Source organism: Bidens hawaiensis, unplaced genomic scaffold, assembly GCF_021521415.1.
Source record: "Bidens hawaiensis isolate Kalapana, Puna unplaced genomic scaffold, B.hawaiensis_p1.1 tig00001960_1, whole genome shotgun sequence".
Classification (NCBI taxonomy): Eukaryota; Viridiplantae; Streptophyta; class Magnoliopsida; order Asterales; family Asteraceae; genus Bidens; species Bidens hawaiensis.
This window is the reverse complement of record NW_027491108.1, coordinates 2530243-2550793: the sequence shown is the minus strand read 5'-3', so window position 1 is coordinate 2550793 and position 20551 is coordinate 2530243. Positions and strand designations below refer to the sequence as shown.

The 20551-nt window shown below is 42.8% G+C and overlaps 1 protein-coding gene and 1 pseudogene across 2 annotated transcripts; both read left to right on the top strand.

Annotated features, from left to right (window-relative positions):
* Positions 1 to 397: 397 nt before the first annotated feature.
* LOC143600862 (purple acid phosphatase 2-like) lies at positions 398 to 14036 on the top strand. The gene is made up of 8 exons (XM_077078420.1): positions 398 to 588; positions 11637 to 11837; positions 12077 to 12188; positions 12263 to 12492; positions 12769 to 12907; positions 13014 to 13234; positions 13367 to 13488; positions 13823 to 14036. The coding sequence occupies exons 1-8, from the start codon at positions 403 to 405 to the stop codon at positions 14016 to 14018; spliced, it is 1407 nt and encodes a 468-aa protein (XP_076934535.1). The 5' UTR covers positions 398 to 402; the 3' UTR covers positions 14019 to 14036.
* Positions 14037 to 18749: 4713 nt separating this feature from the next.
* LOC143602225 (F-box/FBD/LRR-repeat protein At1g13570-like) lies at positions 18750 to 20192 on the top strand (annotated as a pseudogene). Its single transcript, XR_013147795.1, has 4 exons — positions 18750 to 19372; positions 19454 to 19567; positions 19652 to 19807; positions 19893 to 20192. The product of XR_013147795.1 is annotated as an F-box/FBD/LRR-repeat protein At1g13570-like (transcript).
* Positions 20193 to 20551: the final 359 nt, after the last annotated feature.

Genomic DNA, 20551 nt, shown 5'->3' with positions numbered 1-20551 from the left:
AATATTTTTACTTATGTCCAAAATTGAAAAACTAGGTTAACGATTTTAAGTGCATGAAACTATAAAGTTCGAGTTCACTTGGCCTAGGTACCAAAGGTGGGCCTGCACGTGAACCCCAATTATGCCATTGTAATGACAACAAATCAACTATATTCTTAACTTCAAAAAACTTCGATGATACAATCAAATTGGACAAGAACAGAAAATGGTACGTACAATCAAACCAAGACAAAAACAAAAAATGGTACAAGTCATTACCTAGAAATCACCGTAGTTATTGAGTACATGTCAAAATCCAAAACTTTGGACATGTCACACTGTAAAAAACTTCTTTAAGTATCCTCCTTAATAAGATCGCACCAAGAACACCATCCAGTGTGTGCTATTTAAATTATTTAGAAAATGGGATTTCACAAGTGGTTTTTGCTTGCATGCCTATGTATTTTGGCATTGGATAATGGAGGTTTATTATTGCTCTCTAGTGGAGGTATTACAAGCTCTTTTGTTAGGAATGAAGAAAGAAGCATAGACATGCCCTTTGATAGTGATGTCTTCAGGGTTCCTCCTGGCTACAATGCCCCTCAACAGGTGCTGCTAATATTTTTCTTAGCATTTATATATTGTTGTTAAAGATATATTCTGAAAACATCCTAAATGATTTTGGTAATTAATTTTTCGGTTACAATGGTGGTGAAGAGGTAGGTCCCAGCAGAGACCAGTTGGTCCCGCAAGACTCACCTTGAACAGGGTTGTCTGCGCAAAGGCCATCTGCTCCCGCAGGACCCACCATGCTCATAGAATCTTACGCGCAGTACGCAAGCTGTACACGCAGGGAAAGCCTCCCAATGGTGAAGTACCCCGCCTGTTCCCGCAGTTGCGGATACAAGCCATCAGGGAAGGCTACCCGCAGACAGCAGGGCTACACGTACAAGACTAGCTACTTCAGTCACGTGAAGGCATGAGCAAGGCGGGAACAATCCCGCCCAAATGAGCCAGTCTGATTCTGAAAGATCTTTTGTACCATACCTACCAAGGTATGGATAGGACAGACGATCTGACCAGAACAGCCCATGAGCCAATCACAGGGTGACAGCTCACCGACAACAGTGCGAGGAGGAGCACCCTCTAGTACTGTTTGTCACTATTAGCCGCTGCCTACTCACCAACCCTCACTGTGGAGCAGGCGCAGCCTACAGTTGGTGGAATAGTATTACTGTTGGCCGTAACCTATTCACCAACCAGCATGGCCTGCGTACAATCCACAGTCAGTGGGACGTGCATGGTCTACAGTTGGTGGAATAGTGCAGCCGACTTTATTACTGTTGGCTGTAACCTACCCACCAACCAGTATGGCCTGTGCGTAATCCACTGTTGGTTGAACAGGAATACTATTCAGCCGGCTGTACCTTCTAGAAAACCTACCTTCGGCTATAAATACTCCAATATCTTGGAATGGTAAGATCATCTACAATCTCGTATAACTTACTTGATAACTGCTCTTATAGTATTCATATACTTTTATATTCAAAGAGCAATATAGACTGATTCTCACGCCGGAGGGTGGTCACAAGGAGGAACCCCCCCTTCTCAGTGACGAGCTTACGGTGTCTGTTTTGCAGGTTCCCTGAAGTACAACTTACTCTGCTGGACCTAACCTTCGTGGGAAACATTACCTGGCCCCCAGATTACCTATAATCTGCCCGGGGTTACTTAGTGTTTCTTCATTGGCGCCATCCGTGCATAAAGCTAGAACTACATCCTTCTCCAGTTTTTCAAAACTTCCAAGATGACTAGAGAAATTCCGGTAACCACAACCCCAGCCACTGGGGTAAACACCGGCAACACAATGTTTACAAACACTACCCCAGCCACCCAAGCTGGGGCAAGTGAAATACATTTTACGAACACTACCCCAGTCACTCATGTAGGGGCAAGTGGAGTAAATATTCCACTGGGATTCACTGATGCCCAGCTGGAAAAACGACCTCGAGCCCCTCGCCAAACACTTGATCAAGTGAAGGCATGGGCCGAGGCACGTCAAAGAGAATTTCAGGCTGAGTTGGACGAACGCTTGCGTTCAGTCCAACAAGCTGAGGAATTCGGTAGTACTCGCCAGCACCTCAACATGAGTAGTGAGTACGAGTACTCAGACGGCGAGGGGGAAGACTCCGACACCGACGCGAACCCTCGCCATAGGACGAAAGGGAAGCGTAAGGAAACGGATCCCCAGCCAAAAAGGAATTTTGGGGAAGCATTCCAACCAGTCACAGAAAAAAGCGAGCGTGACTTCTCCAAGGCCTTTAGACCTACTGCTACAAACGCAGGAAGGTCAAAATTTGCAAGGGACATTGCAGAAGCAATCGCCCCGAGGAGTGCCAAACAAATGTCCAATATTGGCACATACGATGGTCTATCCGACCCAGATGACCATCTGAACAGGTTCATTGCGGGGGCAACCGTCAGTAACTGGACGGAACCCACGTGGTGCTACATGTTCCAGATGACTCTGGTAGGAGCAGCCAGAGCATGGTTCGACCGTTTACCGGTCCACCACATTTATGACTGGGCAGACTTCCAGAACAAGTTCAGTCAACAGTTTAGTCAACAGAGGAAACACACTGAGGAGCAGTGGACGATCCTCAACTGTGTCAGAGAAGAGGATGAATCCTTACTGGACTTCATCACCCGCTTCAACTCCAAGAAGGTGAGTCTGGGCAACATCAGTGAAGACCTCGTTCGCGCCGCTTTCATTCAGGGCGCTGAATACCCAGAACTCATCCGCACTCTGACGGGTAAAGACGGTATGCCATCCACGTGGGATGCCATAATGACGGCAGCCAAGCGCTTTGCCGAAACAGAGAAACAGCTGGGAAGAGATCTCCCCCACAATACAAACCTCTACACGCAGAGGACAAGGGAGAATAATGTAAGAACCGCCCGGCTAAACAAAAAGAGGCGGCAAGGTATTTGGCAGTCAAGGATAAACTTTGACGCCCCCTCAAGCTCTCGCCCTCTGGTTGGCGGAAGGGACAAAACGCACCCTTTGAACCGGAAAAACCGCTGGACGCCACTCACCAAGAGCGTCACGGAGATATTTGCCACGGAAAAACTGCCATGGCCAAAAGCTCCAGTGATCCGACAGAAACCCAATGCGGATCAAAGCAAGTCTTGTGACTTCCATGGGACAAAGGGCCATAGCACTGAGGAGTGCACATCCTTGAGGGACATCGTCGAGACATTCGTCAAGGATGGGAGGCTCGCACACCTCGTGGCATCTATCAAGAAGGGAGGAAGGAACGACAACAGGTACAGGGGTAACGGACGGAAGCCCGTCGACATTAGCATCAACATGGTCCATGGTAAGGTCAGAGGAAGAAAGAGACCAATGACCGAACCATGCGCATGGAAGGAAGCAGAAGTGCGCTTCCCGCGAGTGCCGGGAGGCCCAAACAAAGAAGGCCCCATTGTCATTAAAAGCCAGCTGGGGCACTACATCACCTCCCGCACCCTCGTTGACAATGGCGCATCGTCGACAGTGATGTACAGGCAGTTCTTCGACAAGCTCGATGATGAAGACAAGGAACGCCTGGAGACGGTCTACGCTTCAATGGAAGGGTTTGACGGCAGCATGAACACTCCCTTGGGCATCCTATCTTTCCCCGTCACTCTCACTGATGGGAATTATTCACGCACGGAGGATGTGGATTTTGTTGTGATGAAAAAACCACATCATACGTATGACATCCTATTCGGGAGAGACGGGATGGCAAGATTCAACGCTGTGGTATCCTCAGTCCACGGCATGATGGGATGGCCAACAACTGAAGGCGTAGCGATGATCACGGGCATTCCCCAGGTATGCATCGCATCTGTCTCCTCTAAACCCAAACCGAAGATGGCCAAACAAACCATCACTGAGCCTGAACAGTGGGCATTCAATGGGAAATATCCCGATCAGGCCGTTACCATTGGCCCGACAATTGTTGATCCAACACGCACCTTACTCAAGCGCTTACTGCAGCGAAACGCAGACATCTTCGCGTGGACACCAGCCGACATGACTGGTGTACCCCGGGGAAAGGCAGAGCATAAGCTCAAATGCGATCCGGCCGTAACGCCGATCGTACAAAAGCGCAGAGTAATGGGGCCCGAGCAAACCAACGCGTGCAGAACCCAAGTCAAGGAACTCCTTGATGCGGGCATCGTGCGCGTTAGCAAATATCAAACATGGGTTGCAAATCCCGTAATGGTACCGAAGAATAACAAACAATGGCGCATGTGCATAGATTTCAAAGATTTGAATAAAGCATGCCCCAAAGATTGTTATCCGTTGCCAGAAATTGATCTCAAGGTGGACTCGGTGGCACCATTTCGCCTTAAATGCTTCTTGGATGCGTATAAGGGGTACCATCAAATCCACATGGCTGTGGATGACCAGGACAAAACCGCCTTTCGGACGCCCGATGGCACATTTTGTTATAAAATGATGCCGTTCGGACTTAAGAACGCGGGGTCCACGTACCAACGACTAATGGACAAAGAGTTTCACGCCCAAATTGGGAGAAACTTGGAAGTCTATATGGATGATTTGGTCATCAAAAGCCCCGAGCCAGAGACGATGTTGAAAGACATTGAGGAAACTTTCAACACGCTCAGAAAGATAAACATGAAGCTCAACCCGAGCAAGTGTTCATTTGGGGTGGAAGAAGGGAAGTTCTTAGGGGTCATTATTACTAAAGATGGCTTCAGAGCGAACCCTGAAAAGGTCGAAGCCATTGTCAAAATGGAATCACCTACCACCATAAAACAGGCTCAAACACTTAATGGACGACTAGTCGCGCTTAACCGCTTTTTGGCAAACCATGCGGATAGGTCGTTCCCTTTTGTGTCAACACTAAGAAATTGTTTAAAGAAAACGCACTTCCGCTGGACACCAGAAGCGGAAGCAGCTTTCCAGGAGATTCGATCACGCCTGATCGAACTCCCAACACTCACAGCACCACAAGCGGGAGAGGAGTTAATCCTATACCTCTCCGCAACAGATAGAGCAACCGGGGCAGTCCTGCTTGTAGAACGAAAAGGCATCCAGATGCCAATCTATTATGTTAGCCGCGTGCTGGCAGACGCGGAAACCCGGTACTCTACCCTGGAAAAACTGGTCTTGGCACTTATACACGCTTCACGCAGGTTGAGACGATATTTCCAGGGTCACCCAATCACTATTCTCACCAACTTCAAACTCTCAAATGTTCTAGGCAAACCCGAGTTATCGGGACGCCTAGCCAAATGGGCAATTGAATTGGGAGAATATGCGATTCAATACAAGCCGAGACCAGCCATTAAAGGCCAGGTCCTGGCTGATTTTATTGCCGAAGTCCCCGCTGCGCGGGAGAAAGAGTGCCAGGAGGAGGTTCAACCCTCCCCAGCACACGAAATCGATGAGGTCTGGCGACTCTATACTGATGGAGCAGCTAGTAACGAGGGTTCAGGCGCAGGGTTAAAATTAACAAACCCAGCAGGCCAGGAATATACTTATGCTATTCGGCTGGATTTCCCAAGTACGAATAACGAAGCTGAATATGAAGCATTCCTGGCCGGATTGAGGATTGCGCGTAAAATGGGTGTAAAAAATTTGGAAGCCCATGTAGATTCCATGCTAGTGGCAAACCAAATAAACGGGACGTACACGGCTGTAAATGACACAATGGCCCTGTACCTTGCCCAGGCCAAAGCCATCATGCGCGATTTTAACGATTGTAAAGTGATACATGTCAAGCGCAGCGAAAACAAATCTGCGGATGCGTTAAGCAAGCTTGCATCACTGGCCTTCACCCACTTGGGTAAGGACATCCGCGTGGAACTCCTCGAAACACCATCAGTCCCGCACAAGGAAATTTGTGTCATCCAAACCGGTACAGAAACATGGATGACCCCAATAATAAAATACCTTGAAGCAGGAACGTTACCAGAGTCGAAGTCACAGGCAAGAAAACTACGCTGTAAAGCACTGAATTATCAGCTGGTCAATGACACCCTTTACAGACGTAACTTTCTTGGCCCATTGTTAAGATGCGTGGACAACCAAGATGCTGACTACCTCCTAAGGGAGGTTCACGAAGGCATCTGTGGAGTACACGCAGGCCCCCGCGCTGTGGTAGCCAAGCTAAACAACGCGGGATACTTCTGGCCGGGTATGCATATGGACGCGTTGGCATACATCAGAAAATGCAGATCTTGTCAGCTTTACGCACCCAACACGCATCGCCCGAAAAATGAACTTGTTCCTGTCACTTCCTCATGGCCATTTCAGAAGTGGGCCATTGACGTGACAGGCCCATTTCCAACAGCAGCTGGGAATGTTCAGTTCCTAGTGGTGGCCATTGACTACTTCACCAAATGGATAGAAGCGAAACCTTTAGCCCAAACAACCGCAAAGCATATCAAAAAATTTATTTGGGAATTTATTATTTGTCGTTTTGGACTTCCACAGAATTTGGTAAGCGACAATGGCACCAACTTTGCTGACAAGAAGCTACAGCAGTGGCTGAAAGAACTTCAAATCACCCACACCTTTACCTCAGTGGCACACCCGCAAGGTAACGGTGAGGTAGAAAGAGCAAACAAGAGCATCGTCGAAGGCATCAAGAAAAGACTCTTGGAACACAGATCCGGCTGGGTGGACGAGCTTCCGCACGTCCTTTGGGCAAACAGAACGCTGAAGAAGACCAGTACGGGAGAAACCCCGTTCAGTCTCACTTATGGCACTGAAGCCATGATCCCAGTCGAAATCGGTTTACCCTCACCAAGGGTCTTAATCCAACCAGAAGACAATGATGCGGAAAGACGGTTAGACCTTATGCTAACCGAAGAGCGCAGAGACTTAGCCGCCGTGCGTGAAGAAAACTACAAACGACAAATGCAAAAGTACTACAACACGCGGGTAAAACTCTGCAACTTCAAGGAAGGAGACTACATACTGCGTAACAACGAGGCTTCGAACCAACAACGCCCAGGAAAGTTGGCCCCGATTTGGGAAGGGCCATACATCATCAAAGAAGTTCTGGGAAAGGGCGCGTACCGGCTCGAAAGGCTCGATGGCACTCCCATCCCTAGAACATGGAATGGAGCTCAATTACGCAAATGTTATATGTAGATCAATTCCAACTTGTAAAGAAAAGGCCTAGAGCCACTTCTAATGGAAATGATTCTCCTTTCATGATGTATTGATAGCTTGTAACCTATGAACTTCCCTTACGGGAAGAAGTAGTTGCGTGTGGAAGGCGGCAATACCCGCATAAACACAACGCCAAAATGTTAAAAAGTTCTAAGGAAAACCTACACGCAGGTCAGATGAAGGTAAAGTTTAGACATCCTTGTAAGTGCAAGTGACGGTCTTACCCGCACAATCACGAACAAGGAAGCCAAACTTAACTTACCATCTACCACGTTAAAAGGTTAACTTATGAACACTTAAAAAAGAAGAAAAACCTACACGCAGGTCAGATATAGGTCTGAAGTTAAAGCCATCCTACTAAGTGCAAGTGACGGTTACACCCGCACAATCACGAAAGAGGAAGCGAAAACTTTAGTCCATTATCAACCACGTTCAAAGGTTTAACTTAATGCCTTAGAAATTTCGAAAAGGAAACCTACACGCAGGTCAGATAGAGGGTAAAGATTAGCCATCCTACCAAGTGCAAGTGACGGTTTTACCCGCACAATCACGAGGGAGGAGGCGAAACTTTAACCCATCATCAACCACGTTCAGAGGTTCTTATTCTAAACACTTGGAAAATTGCTAAATCAAACTAAGTATGCAAGTCATAAGTTTATAAAGCAAGGAACCCAAGGAAGGAAATAACAATCTTATACGCAAAGAGATTAATATTTCACAATCAATTACAAGAATGGCTGGGTAACTACCCGCCTAAAAGAAATCTATACAAAGCTAAGTCTATCCTAGCAGCGGGAAGGGATCTTCAGGATCAGGCTTCAGGGCCACCTCCGCTTGGGCCAGCACCATCAGAGCGCGGCTGCCCAAGGAAAGCCTTAAGGATGTTTAGCCCATCATCAGCAGCAGCGACTTCATTCACCTTCTCCACCACTGGATGCGGGAAGGCAGCGTACTGATTCACAGCTTGGTCATAAGCAGCTTCAGTATTAACATTGAATAAAGGGAAGTTGGAGGGCGGAAAGCCTCTCTCAGCAAACCCTAGACCAAGCAGGAAGCCAGTCTTCTGCCCATCCTCATGAGAAGCGTTGAGGGCTGCGCTCATTGCATCGTCGTAAGAGGTCTCTGAGAGGACCTGACGCACAACCTACAAAAGAATACTTAGAACATTTTCTAATTACGAGCAGAAAGCGTAAAGAAAAAGAGGATACCTGAGGCAACGCTTCTCGAAGCAACCATTGGAGGGTAGCTTGACTTTCTTTACAAGCACGTTCGGCTCCGCTTTTATCAAGGTTGGCAAGTTGAACTTCCTTGGCGGCAGCTTCTTCGACGCTTTTGAGTTTCCTTTCAGTACGGTCAAGCACCCCCCTCTGGTCAAGGATCTCCTGCAGCTTCTTGGCATCTTCCATTGCCAAGGCGTCATGAGCATGCTGAAGAGCCTTTAATTTGCATTTAAGCTGCTCATTCTCTTCGCGAAGTGGCTCAGCAACAGCTTCAGCCTTGGCAGCCCTCTCAGTTGAGTTTCGCGCAGTCTCCTTGGCCAGCCGAAGCTGTTCATTCACAGCTTGGGCAGCCTTGGAGCGGGCCTCGAGTCGCGCCTGGACTTCAACCTCAAGGGCCTTGAATGCCTTCTCCTTCTCGGCTGCGGCAGCGGCCAACTGCCGGTTCTCCTCCCGAAGAGCCCGCGCTTCAGATATATCTTTGGCGCGAGCTGCTTTTAACTTGTCGTTTTCACGACAAAGCAGCTCGACGCGGGGCTGCGTTCGGGCCTGGAGAACCCGAAGCTCATTGGTTAGCCTACCCTCTTGGTAGCTAGCCATGGCTTCCCCCAACGCACCATGAGGAGCAGCGTGGCGAGCCCAGTCCACGCACTCCACAGGGGTGCGAAGGGTTGTTCCTCGGCGTATGTTCCATCTTGGAACATACACTTCATTGGAATCCGACACTGCAAAAGAAACAAGGCAGTTAGGAAAAGATGATAAAAATATGTAAAGGAAAAAGAACCCTACGTACCTGTAGGGTCAATAACAGGCCGATAGCCGCCAAACCCATCACCTGAACCTAAAGGAAATCCATCCAACAGGTCAGGCAGACGGGAAGGTGGCATAGATCGGCGGGAAGCCTGGCGCATACCTGAAGGTCCGGCCGTCGGTGCCGGTGGCGCAGGTATAGTGGCAGCCGCTGTGGTAGCCATGGTTGGCGCCACCTCCTCAGCAACAGTAACCGCCGGCTCCGTGAAAGATGCTGTAAAAATTGCACTCACGGCCGGCGGAGACACCTTCTCAGCTGGAACAGCCTCAGGAAGGCTGGAACCAGCGGAAGCAGGCGTAGACGCCTGGGTCGATGCCTCGGGAAGGCTGACCGAGCCTACCGTCATTGGCGGGGGAATACTTGCTCCAACTCCACCCTGAAATGCGTCAACATCCACACCTACACAAGCAAAAGTGTTAGAAAAATTTATTTTAAACAACAAATCTAGACAAGAATTATGGGGGTACTTACGGGGTTTCTTGAGCTTGAACGCACGGACGAGCGGGGGCGAACCCGATGGAGCCGGCCTCTTGACACCGGTAACCGTCGTTGCCGCTGCCTCCTCGGAGGTGACACCTGCAGCCTCCGGAGCGGTGGTCTCTTCACCACCGGGCTTCCCCGCCACCTCTGCATTATCTGACTCCGAGTCAGATAGGACTACCGGGTCGGCCGTAGAGGCCACCTTCTCCTTGCCCTTCGCGACGGCAGCCTTTCTCTTCCGCACCAGTGGAGGACCTTCTGCGGATTCCTCAGAAGAAGAAATGTCATGAACTCCAGCAGCAGGCACAGCTTTGAGAGGTTCAGGGTAGAAGATAGGCTTACCTGGCCGACGGTGGCTCAGGATCTCTTGGCCTGGCGGGTAAACCTCCACGAACCGACCCGCAGTCTGCTCGAGGATGGGCAACTCGTTCTCGTCCAGAGCACGAGTACCCATCCGCGCAGGACCATCTTCCTCCCGCGGATTCAGGAGCGACTGAAGATCGTTACCCTCTGAAATCAACAAGAAAGTTAGAAAAAATCGTAGTCAGCAAAAAAGAAACAAGACATACCATAAGGGGTAGAGTTCGAACCATATTCAAGGACGATCGGAACCTTATCCGCATTCGCCGCCTTCCACACCCGGCTCATCCCCAGCATCACCATCGCCGACTCCGGAAAACGGAAAACCGGGGACTGGACCCGGGATATCTTCGAAAACCATTCCGCCTCCTCGTAGTTAAGGACGGGAAGGTTCGGAAGCGCCTGGCCATTCTTAAACTTCATGGCGATGGGGACGGCGCGAGCGGATATGAAGAAGAACTCTCTTCTCCATGAGCGAAGACTCCGCTCGGTGGTACAAATCTTTAAACCCTTTATACGGGTTGTAAGAGTGTACCACCCCTGGATGCACCTCCAAGTGTAGAAGGTCATCAGACGGTCAACAAAGGGCTCAAGGCCCAGTATCCGGCACACCCACTCAAAGTGCCGGACCTTGGCAATGGCCATGGGGTGCACCTCTGTCAGGTGCACACCGTGCCTCTCCAGGACACGGTACACAAACTTTGTCAACGGAAACCTAAGGTTTCCGTAGACAAAGAATGGTCTACAGTTGGTGGAATAGTATTACTGTTGGCCGTAACCTATTCACCAACCAGCATGGCCTGCGTACAATCCACAGTCAGTGGGACGTGCATGGTCTACAGTTGGTGGAATAGTGCAGCCGACTTTATTACTGTTGGCTGTAACCTACCCACCAACCAGTATGGCCTGTGCGTAATCCACTGTTGGTTGAACAGGAATACTATTCAGCCGGCTGTACCTTCTAGAAAACCTACCTTCGGCTATAAATACTCCAATATCTTGGAATGGTAAGATCATCTACAATCTCGTATAACTTACTTGATAACTGCTCTTATAGTATTCATATACTTTTATATTCAAAGAGCAATATAGACTGATTCTCACGCCGGAGGGTGGTCACAAGGAGGAACCCCCCCTTCTCAGTGACGAGCTTACGGTGTCTGTTTTGCAGGTTCCCTGAAGTACAACTTACTCTGCTGGACCTAACCTTCGTGGGAAACATTACCTGGCCCCCAGATTACCTATAATCTGCCCGGGGTTACTTAGTGTTTCTTCAGGTGGTCTGTTATATAGAGAGAGATATAACAACCAAGACCCTAAACTATCATTAACCCGATCAAGTAAAAAGGTTCAACTTACGGTCGAATTGAAATGAGTTAGTTAAAAATGGTAGGATTGAAGCGGGTCAAGGTAGGATTAAATCTTAAAGCATATAAAATAAATTTTTTGGAAGTTACTAATAAAAATTGTTTAATGCATTTACTAATAAATTACACAAAATAATCAACTTATTTGTGAGTCATGCTAATAAAATTGGAACTCTTGCATTTAAAATAAACAAGATATGTCATTATGATGTTTTCATATGTTCAAGGTTCATATAACACAAGGAGATCATGTGGGAAAAGCAGTAATAGTGTCATGGGTCACGGTGGATGAACCGGGCTCAAGCAAAGTTCTCTATTGGCCTCAAGATGGCACCCAGAAGGACCAAGCGACAGGCCAAATCACCACTTACAAGTACTACAATTACACCTCTGGTTACATACATCATTGTATCCTCCAAAATTTAGAGGTCTATTTTCAACCTCTTTACATTTTAGAAGTGATATAGTAGTATGTTTTTTTTTATACTTTATTTGCATTGCTAGTATGATAAGTAAATATATACTGCAATGATGGGGAATACTGCAAGTGTTATTAGTTATTGTATTTCAAAGTATAAATATGAAACTACATTATTATTTATAATAGTATCCATTAATTCCTTGTTATATTAGTTTATTAACACAACATTTAACAAACTTATGACAGTCTAATACCAAGTATTATTACGAGGTTGGGATTGGTCATACTACAAGGACATTTTGGTTTGTGTCTCCTCCGGAAGTCGGTCCAGATGTGCCCTACACTTTTGGAATCATCGGTATGTTATTGGAACTAGATATTGTGTTTTGTTGCATAAAATGTGACTTGTTTACTTAAGTTGACATTGTGTAGGGGATCTTGGTCAAACATACGATTCAAATGTCACACTTACACATTATGAATTGAATCCGATTAAAGGGGAGTCAGTGTTGTATGTTGGTGATTTGTCTTATGCCGATCACTACCTATATCATGATAATCGGAGGTGGGATAGTTGGGCAAGGTTCGTTGAAAGAAGTGTTGCTTACCAACCTTGGATTTGGACCGCAGGGAACCATGAACTCGATTATAATCCATACATAGTAAGTAAACGTCTTAAAAAATGTTAATTGTATTTGGTAAGATGGGCATGCTAAACTTCATATGAAAATGAATCATTTTGTAAGTGAACTACCCATAAACATAATTTTGTCTAATTTAAGTTTATTATGAATAGTTAACGTGTTAATTAAATATGAACAATTCACAAGATTGCATTCTTTAAAAATATACTTTTAATGACTTTAATCTTATTCCTTTTTAAAATAAAAAAAAATTAACATTTTACACGTATTTAAGCGATGTATGGTTTGATATAGGGCGAAAGCAAGCCATTTAAGCCTTTTCTTCACCGATATCATGTCCCTTTTAACGCATCAGGGAGCACCGAACCCTTATGGTACTCGATCAAGAGAGCTTCGGCATATATCATTGTATTGTCTTCCTATTCCGCGTATGGTACGACTTGAATGCTGTTTGTTTTTATAATTAAATATTATTCCTGTACGAAAAACTATTAAATATGTTAAAACTATGACGCATTTAATTAATTAAATTGGTGTAGGAACATACACTCCTCAATTTATGTGGCTCATGGAGGAGTTACCAAAGGTTAATAGAAGTGAAACTCCTTGGTTGATTGTTCTTATGCATTCACCATGGTACAATAGCAACATGTACCACTACATGGAAGGCGAGACCATGCGAGTTATGTTCGAGCCATGGTTTGTTGAATACAAGGTTGACGTCGTGTTTGCTGGTCATGTTCATGCTTATGAGCGCTCGGTAAGTTGGATACAATATAACATTTATTACATATATCAATATGCATATATCTAATTGTGTCACGTAAATTTTTAATGATATCGGGACAATATTGTAATTTCTCACTTATTATTGTCAAATGAATACACACAGCATCGGATATCCAACATTGCTTATAACATAGTGAATGGGAAATGCACTCCTGTCTTTGACCAAAATGCCCCTGTGTACATCACCATTGGAGATGGAGGCAATATTGAAGGCCTAGCAACTTCGTAAGACTATGTTTGATATTTTAAATATCCATCTTTTGTCTTTTAATATTATTTGCTTCTTTCATTTTCTATTTAATTCATTTTTAATTTACGGAAGTAAGGCCCAAAAATGATTAAACATGATTCTACAATTTATTATAGTGTGATTATCATTTTAGTTGGACTATCACGTAGTAACTGCTCAATTAGTTTGATTTTCCTCTAATATGATGGGTCTGACGGTTTAGTATGATCTGGTTTGGTCACTTGGTGTCGAGGTTGTCGGGGTTCAACCTTTATCTAGAAGCTATAAATGGAAAATAGACCCTAATGTGCTAATTAATTGTACTTGCAGCATGACGGAGCCACAACCAAGCTATTCGGCATTTAGAGAAGCGAGTTTTGGTCATGCAACAATGGAGATTAAAAATCGAACACATGCGTACTACAGTTGGCATCGTAATTCAGATGGATATGCTGCTAAATCTGATTCAATTGTGTTTTTTAATAGATATTGGTATCCAAAAAACGAATCTAAAGTTGAAAGTTAGTCAATAAATCATTGTTTTGGATTTATAGGCAATGTATATTTGTTGTAATACTTCAATTAAAATGTGTTTTCGATTACATTTCATACATATGATTACTTTTACCTAATAACAAAATAACCCAGCAAACCCAAACTGTGAAACTTGTAACTTTTTTGTTTAAGCCACTATGTTAGTAACAGTTTCGTTTGGTTTAATATGATTTTTTGAACAAAGTTGCTCGATCATGTTGTCACACCCTAACCTAAGGCGGAAATACCGGGGCGTGATCTGATTGCTCACAGCTCGAAGATACTATCATAATATAAAAGCGACAATATCTAATTAATTATTTTAATTCCAATATACACACACGTTTTACAAATACGGTAGACAATTTAAATAAACAAATATGAGTTCAAATAAAGTTTAACTTAATTGTATCCTAAAGTCTTGTCTACGTGTCCAAGCTTCAATCTTCCATACAAGTCAACTGCATATGCGTGTAAAATGAAGTTTTGTCAACATAAAGTTGAGTGAGAATATCACTAGTTTGATACAACAAATAAATAAGAATAATGTGATAAGTGCGAATAATGAAATCAAACCGTAAACAAGTATGTGGACCGTTGCCAAGCAAGTCGGGCATTGGTCACCAGCAGGAACACCCGCAATATAATTGATTGAATAGTAATCCCAATATATGATTGATTGAATGGTAACACAAGTAAGCAAGTAGCACGTATGTTTGATTAAATCACTTCACAATAACACGTATGCATTTGTTTGAATATATATATATATATATATATATAGTATGAAAGTATGAATACGTACGCATATGTCCCCAAAACGTTTATGAAAAATCGAGTAAAATAGGGGAATGATAAACTCACCTGATCGAGTAAGCCAAACAGAAATGTATACGACAAGAAAGCGGAAATCACGCTCTTCGAGAATTACTGACAAGAATCTTAATTAAATAATATCATGAATGAATTATAAAGGATGTAATACGTATAACGAATTTAAGTTGTCGACGTGGATTGAGTTACAATTATGATTGGTACGTTATGGATTGAACGATTGGTCTCTACGGATTTTTATCATCATTTAATTATAAAATCATTGTCTAATATATAATCGAATCTACGAATAATTAGTTTAAATAAATCTGAGTTGAAATATACTATAATAATACACGTTCAAGTATATAATTATTATAAAATTTATATTTTAAAATCCTTAAAAAAGGTTGATGGTAAGAATATAGTTAACCCTATTAATACGTTTAAATACATTTATTATAGTTTTGCTTTAAAAATAATACATACATATATACATATACATACATATATACATATATATATATATATATATATATCCAAAAATTTGTAACAAAAACCCATTGACACGAAACGTTAACTTAGAATGTCGGTTTGAATGAAATATTGTTTATTTAATATTAATTATATATTAATAATAATTAAAACAAGTTTTAAATATGCAAGATACTAAAAAAAACCTCAAAAACAGCCGGCCGGGACTCGAACCCGCGACCACAGCCAAGCCAAGAGTTTAGCACACAAACACCAACCATGCGAGCTGTTGTGTCAGCTGGTTAGAAAGTATAAACAGACTCATATATACAGACCCTGACCAGAACCAGTTTGATTATGAAACCCTAAGTCCTAGATCGATAATCCGTCGCATGTTCGTTAAATTAAGATTAGGGTTATTGATCGCCAGATCATAACGATCTTATTCACATAATTAATTACCTGAATCAGTGATAATACCTGAGAGAACGGCGACCTCGTCGCTGGCGGCAATAAAGATATTAGAACAGGGGGTAGCGGATAGAGTTAACACAATTAGAGTTAGGGCTTTTGATCGTTGGTTTATATAGAAGATGCAGACGCGTTTAATTGAATTGTTATTATGATTAGGTAATGATTCACGAGTTGGGCTTAATACAGGTTTATTATTTATGTCAATACGCATCAAATTGGATCTCGAATCTTAATTACATGAGTTGTGAAGGCCGAATATAGTAGGGGAAATCATAAACATGATCTAATTCCAAGTTTAGATCGTTAATTGTGGCTTAAGTAAGCTAAACGGGTCACGAAATTGGGTTACGGGTAATGGGTTCAGATCTGATTAAGTGGGTTATAAAAAGGATATGAAAAATTTGCATTTCAATCCCTGTAGTTTGGTGTGGATACAAGGGTTAAAGTTTTGGTTTCGGGTTAAAAACGAATATTTTCCAAGGTTTAATATATGTTAAATAAAGTTAAACATAGATTTTATAATAATTCCTCGATAGACGTGATATTTTTAAATGCTTAAAATTTCCCGAACCTCAAACGTGTCAGGTCATGAGTACCAAATACAGGTTTTGAAAAATCCGAGATGTTATACATGCTCTTTTAACATTTGTTCTACTAGTTAATTACGTGTTGCCATAGATTGAATCAATTAGAGCGTTTGACAAGGATCAGAACAACTCCGATGAACCAGTGATACGATTTAAACAGTATTGAACGTAATTGGAGAGAAGAAGCTAAAGAGACAATGGGACAATTTTCAAATATTTTATTCAAAAGGCTGGCCGGTATACACCAGTGGGCAACCCCCACTGGTCCGATGTGGATGCCACCTCACTTGCGTGAGACCCTTGAACACCTCCCCTCCCCTACTGGTTCACGTGTGGCGTGAGGCCATTGATGGCCATCAGTCACGTCATTTTGTCTAACTAAAAAAAATTGTTTTTTTTTCTCTTTTAATAATATATATGCTAACCCATTTTAACCCAAAACAAACCAATTTCAACCATTCTCATCTATAAATTTTAACCAACTTCAAAATTTCTACACAACCCAAAATGGATCCCAACTTTAACGCGGTCCCGGAGGTAACGCAAGGTTCGGTTCAAGCTTACTACGAGTGGCTCAAGTATAACGCATACCCCCAACAACAAGGCATTTCAAGTGAAACCCTTCAAATTGGAGGTGGTGTCGGAAACCCAAACCGAACCCGAACCCGCGAAGAAGAAGAAGACGAAAAAGCATGCCACTAATGTAACCCAATCCCAACCCATTGAACCGTCGCACCGAGAAAAGTTTCTCATGTGGAACGCAACCGAACAGGTCGCTTTGGCAAGAGCTTGGGTTAGCGAAAGCGAGAATGCGTCAAAGAGTATTATTTTTCTTTTTATAATTCTTTTTAACGATCTCACAAGTTTAAATTTGTTTACGTTTTACATTTTATTAATATGTTATTAGGTAACGCGCAAACGAGAACGAGTTTTTTGAATGCCGTCACGAAGAAATATCATGAAATTTTACAAGCCCCGGCGTATCGAACACATGGTTCATTAAACGGAAAGTGGAGGGAGATGAATAGAAAGGTAGGATGGTATAACACTATTTACCTCAACGTCAAGAGTAATCCAAAGAGTGGTAGTAGTGACGTTGATCATTACAAGTTGACAAACAAACGATATGTTGCCAAACATAAGAATGTGTTTCCCTACGCATAACTTTGGTCAATTGTTCGGTTGTGTCCGAAGTGGCATTTGGTACCGAATGAGGTTGAGTATGTGAAGCGGAAAAACTTCCGAAAGTGGAGAGTTTAGCACGGGTGGTTCGGATGCCCGTTGTAACCAAGATCTTAATTTTGAATTTAGCGATGAAGATCCAGTTGAACCGGAACGTCCGATTGAGAGTGACAAGGCGAAGGCAAAGGGAAAGGGAACAGGATCGTCTTCAACCGACAACCCGAACTTGGATTTTATAAAGGATGAATTTGCAAGTTTTAAGGGGTTGCAAATTGAAAATATGAAAATGAGGCAAAAAATAAGTGAAGAGGTGGCCGAGATCGAACAGGAAAAAATTTGTTTAATGGAGGCTGAGCGGAAAGATTTCGATCTCTTAACGCGAGATCTTAGCCATCTACAAGGAGTAGAGCTTAATTTGGCGTAGGCATTGAAACGAAAAATCGCCCAAAAATATAACATAACTATCTAGTTTTTTAGATTTATTTTTTTGTTATCTATGTTTTACTTTTTATTAGTTTTTTTCTAGTATTTTAGTTTATGATTTGTATATTTTTTTAATTAATGTAATCGTTTCCACTTTTCAATTCATGCATTTTAATTTATTATATATTTTAAATATAAATTGTATTAAATAAAAAAAATATAAAATGAAGAATGATGCAAATAGTGTATACCTATATGTTGAAAGGTGTTAAGGGATGATGCTGAGTGAGAAGAGAAAGCTGATGTAGCGCTGACATGACGAACGAGTAGAATGGTGTTGGCGGGTAACCTTTAGCCTAACCAAAACAACCATAGTTAAGACAATAGCAAATGAGCAATAGTAATTATTAACCTAACAGCCCCTAAACTTCCAACTAATGACCCTACAGTCCTTATTATATTAGAGAGAACATATATTTGAATATTTCATCGTCCACTTCTTTTGCGGACAACAGACCTAATTTAGCCGACCAAAGTCGCCCGTCGTGGACTATGCGGCAGCCGATTCAAGCAGTTACAGTCGTCTCGTCTCTGGACTAAACCTAGGTACGCAATTCATTTTCAGTTTTCATTTATTTATTTGTTTATTGTAAAATTGGTTGTCATTATCAATGCTGTTATAAGTATCAATCCAGTTCAAGAATATTTGAAGCCCCCTATTGTTTGCCCTAAATCTGATTTGTTTGCAAATCCTCAGGTCAACGGTAGTTATGGAGTATGAAAACCCAACAGGTAGTGGTAAAAAGACACAATGCCTAGATTCAGATATCATCAGCAGCCTTCCTCAAAACATAATTGAGTGTATTCTTAGTCTAATGCCCATCCGAGATGCCGTGAGAACGAGCATCTTGTCAAAGAAATGGCAATATCGTTGGCAAAGCATGCCCAAGCTTGAATTTACAGGAGATATGGTCGAATTACCGCCTAATTCTGATTACACACCATTTATGAGATACCAGCTTGCCACTGCCATCTTCCATGTTTTGTTATCACACAACGGTCCAGAAATACTAAAGTTCGACTGTCCGGTTGCTTATCTAGATTTGGAATCAGAGGTTGCCAAGATGATGAGTTATCTTGCAAAGGGAAATAAATTAAAAAAACTGATCTTCGTTAATGATGGTGCGGCAGGTAGCCGCTTCTACAAGCTTCCTGTTTCTTTTCATTGCAAGGACTAGAGGTTATAGATCTCCTAAACTGTATTTTTGAACCTCCATTGGCGTTTAATGGATTTAGTCGCTTGACAACCCTGAGTTTTGGGAATGTTGAGGTTTCTGCTCAAACGCTTCAACGGTTCCTCTCCAAGTGCCCGATGCTTGAGAATATCCATTTGGTAACCAACTATTTGCAATGTTCATTTAGTTAACGATAGACGTTAATTTGTTATTATATATAAATTGGTATTTTAATGCAGGGTGTATGTCCAAAGAAGGACTTTATAGTAGGCGGAAACAAGATTACATTTGTTGATATTTTACAGTGTGTGCCTTTGATTAAGACTTTGGATGTCTCAGACCATTACTTGAAGGTAATCTTTAGGTTAAAGATTATATCTAATGCAAGAATACCCTCGTATTTGTTTGCTAATTTTGGCCTTTGTATTCGGTTAAAGTACTTATCTGCAGGTGGCATGCCACGTACGCTTCCAACTTCACTCGTCCATCTCAAAGATCTGTGTTTGCGTGGGTGCGTGATGGAACAAAACGAAATGTCTTGTGTCATTTGTAGTATCCGAAGCTCTCCTGTCTTGGAGAAAATTGCTTTTTGGGTAAATAGTATTATTCTTATTTATGGTAGTGAATATTGATTCGTTATACTTTTCCCTTGACATTTATAACATGTTTTCTGATTAGATGTATGATAATGACAAGTTGCCTGATCAACAAACTCCCGACTTTCTTGATCCAGAAGACCACCCAGATCTGAACTTGGATTATCTTGTGATATTGGAGATACAAATGATGAGTTACTCGCCTCTTGTGATGGAATTTGTGAAGCTCATCATGGCCAAGTCACCAGTGCTAAAGAAAGTACAAATTCACCTTCGTTGTACTGTTTCTGTTGATGAAGAATTGAAAATGATACTGCTCCCATTTCCTCGAGCATCACCTTCTGCTAAGTTAATCATCATTGGGCGCCCACCAAGGCTATAAAGGCTGTTGTTTCTTATGAAGCTAGTTATTTTCCTTTCCGTTGTTAGAATTAATTAAGGTTTGTCATCCCAGAATGCTTTCATGGACTATTTTGCATGTGTTTTGATGATTTCGCTTTGTGGTCTTTATGAAATATCACAAGTCTGAAGCTTTCAATTAAAGTAAATCATCTTGGTTTTGAACCTAAATTATCGAGAAAGTCCAACTCGTATGCCATTACATATTGCAACTAGTTTTCAATTATTAATTTTGTGAATGTATGACCTTCCTGTTTGGAACCTACTTGTACTGCCCAATTGTTTAATCTTGTTGATTGGGTTGCCCGTTCTAGTTGAATTTCATTAGAAGTGAAACTCCGA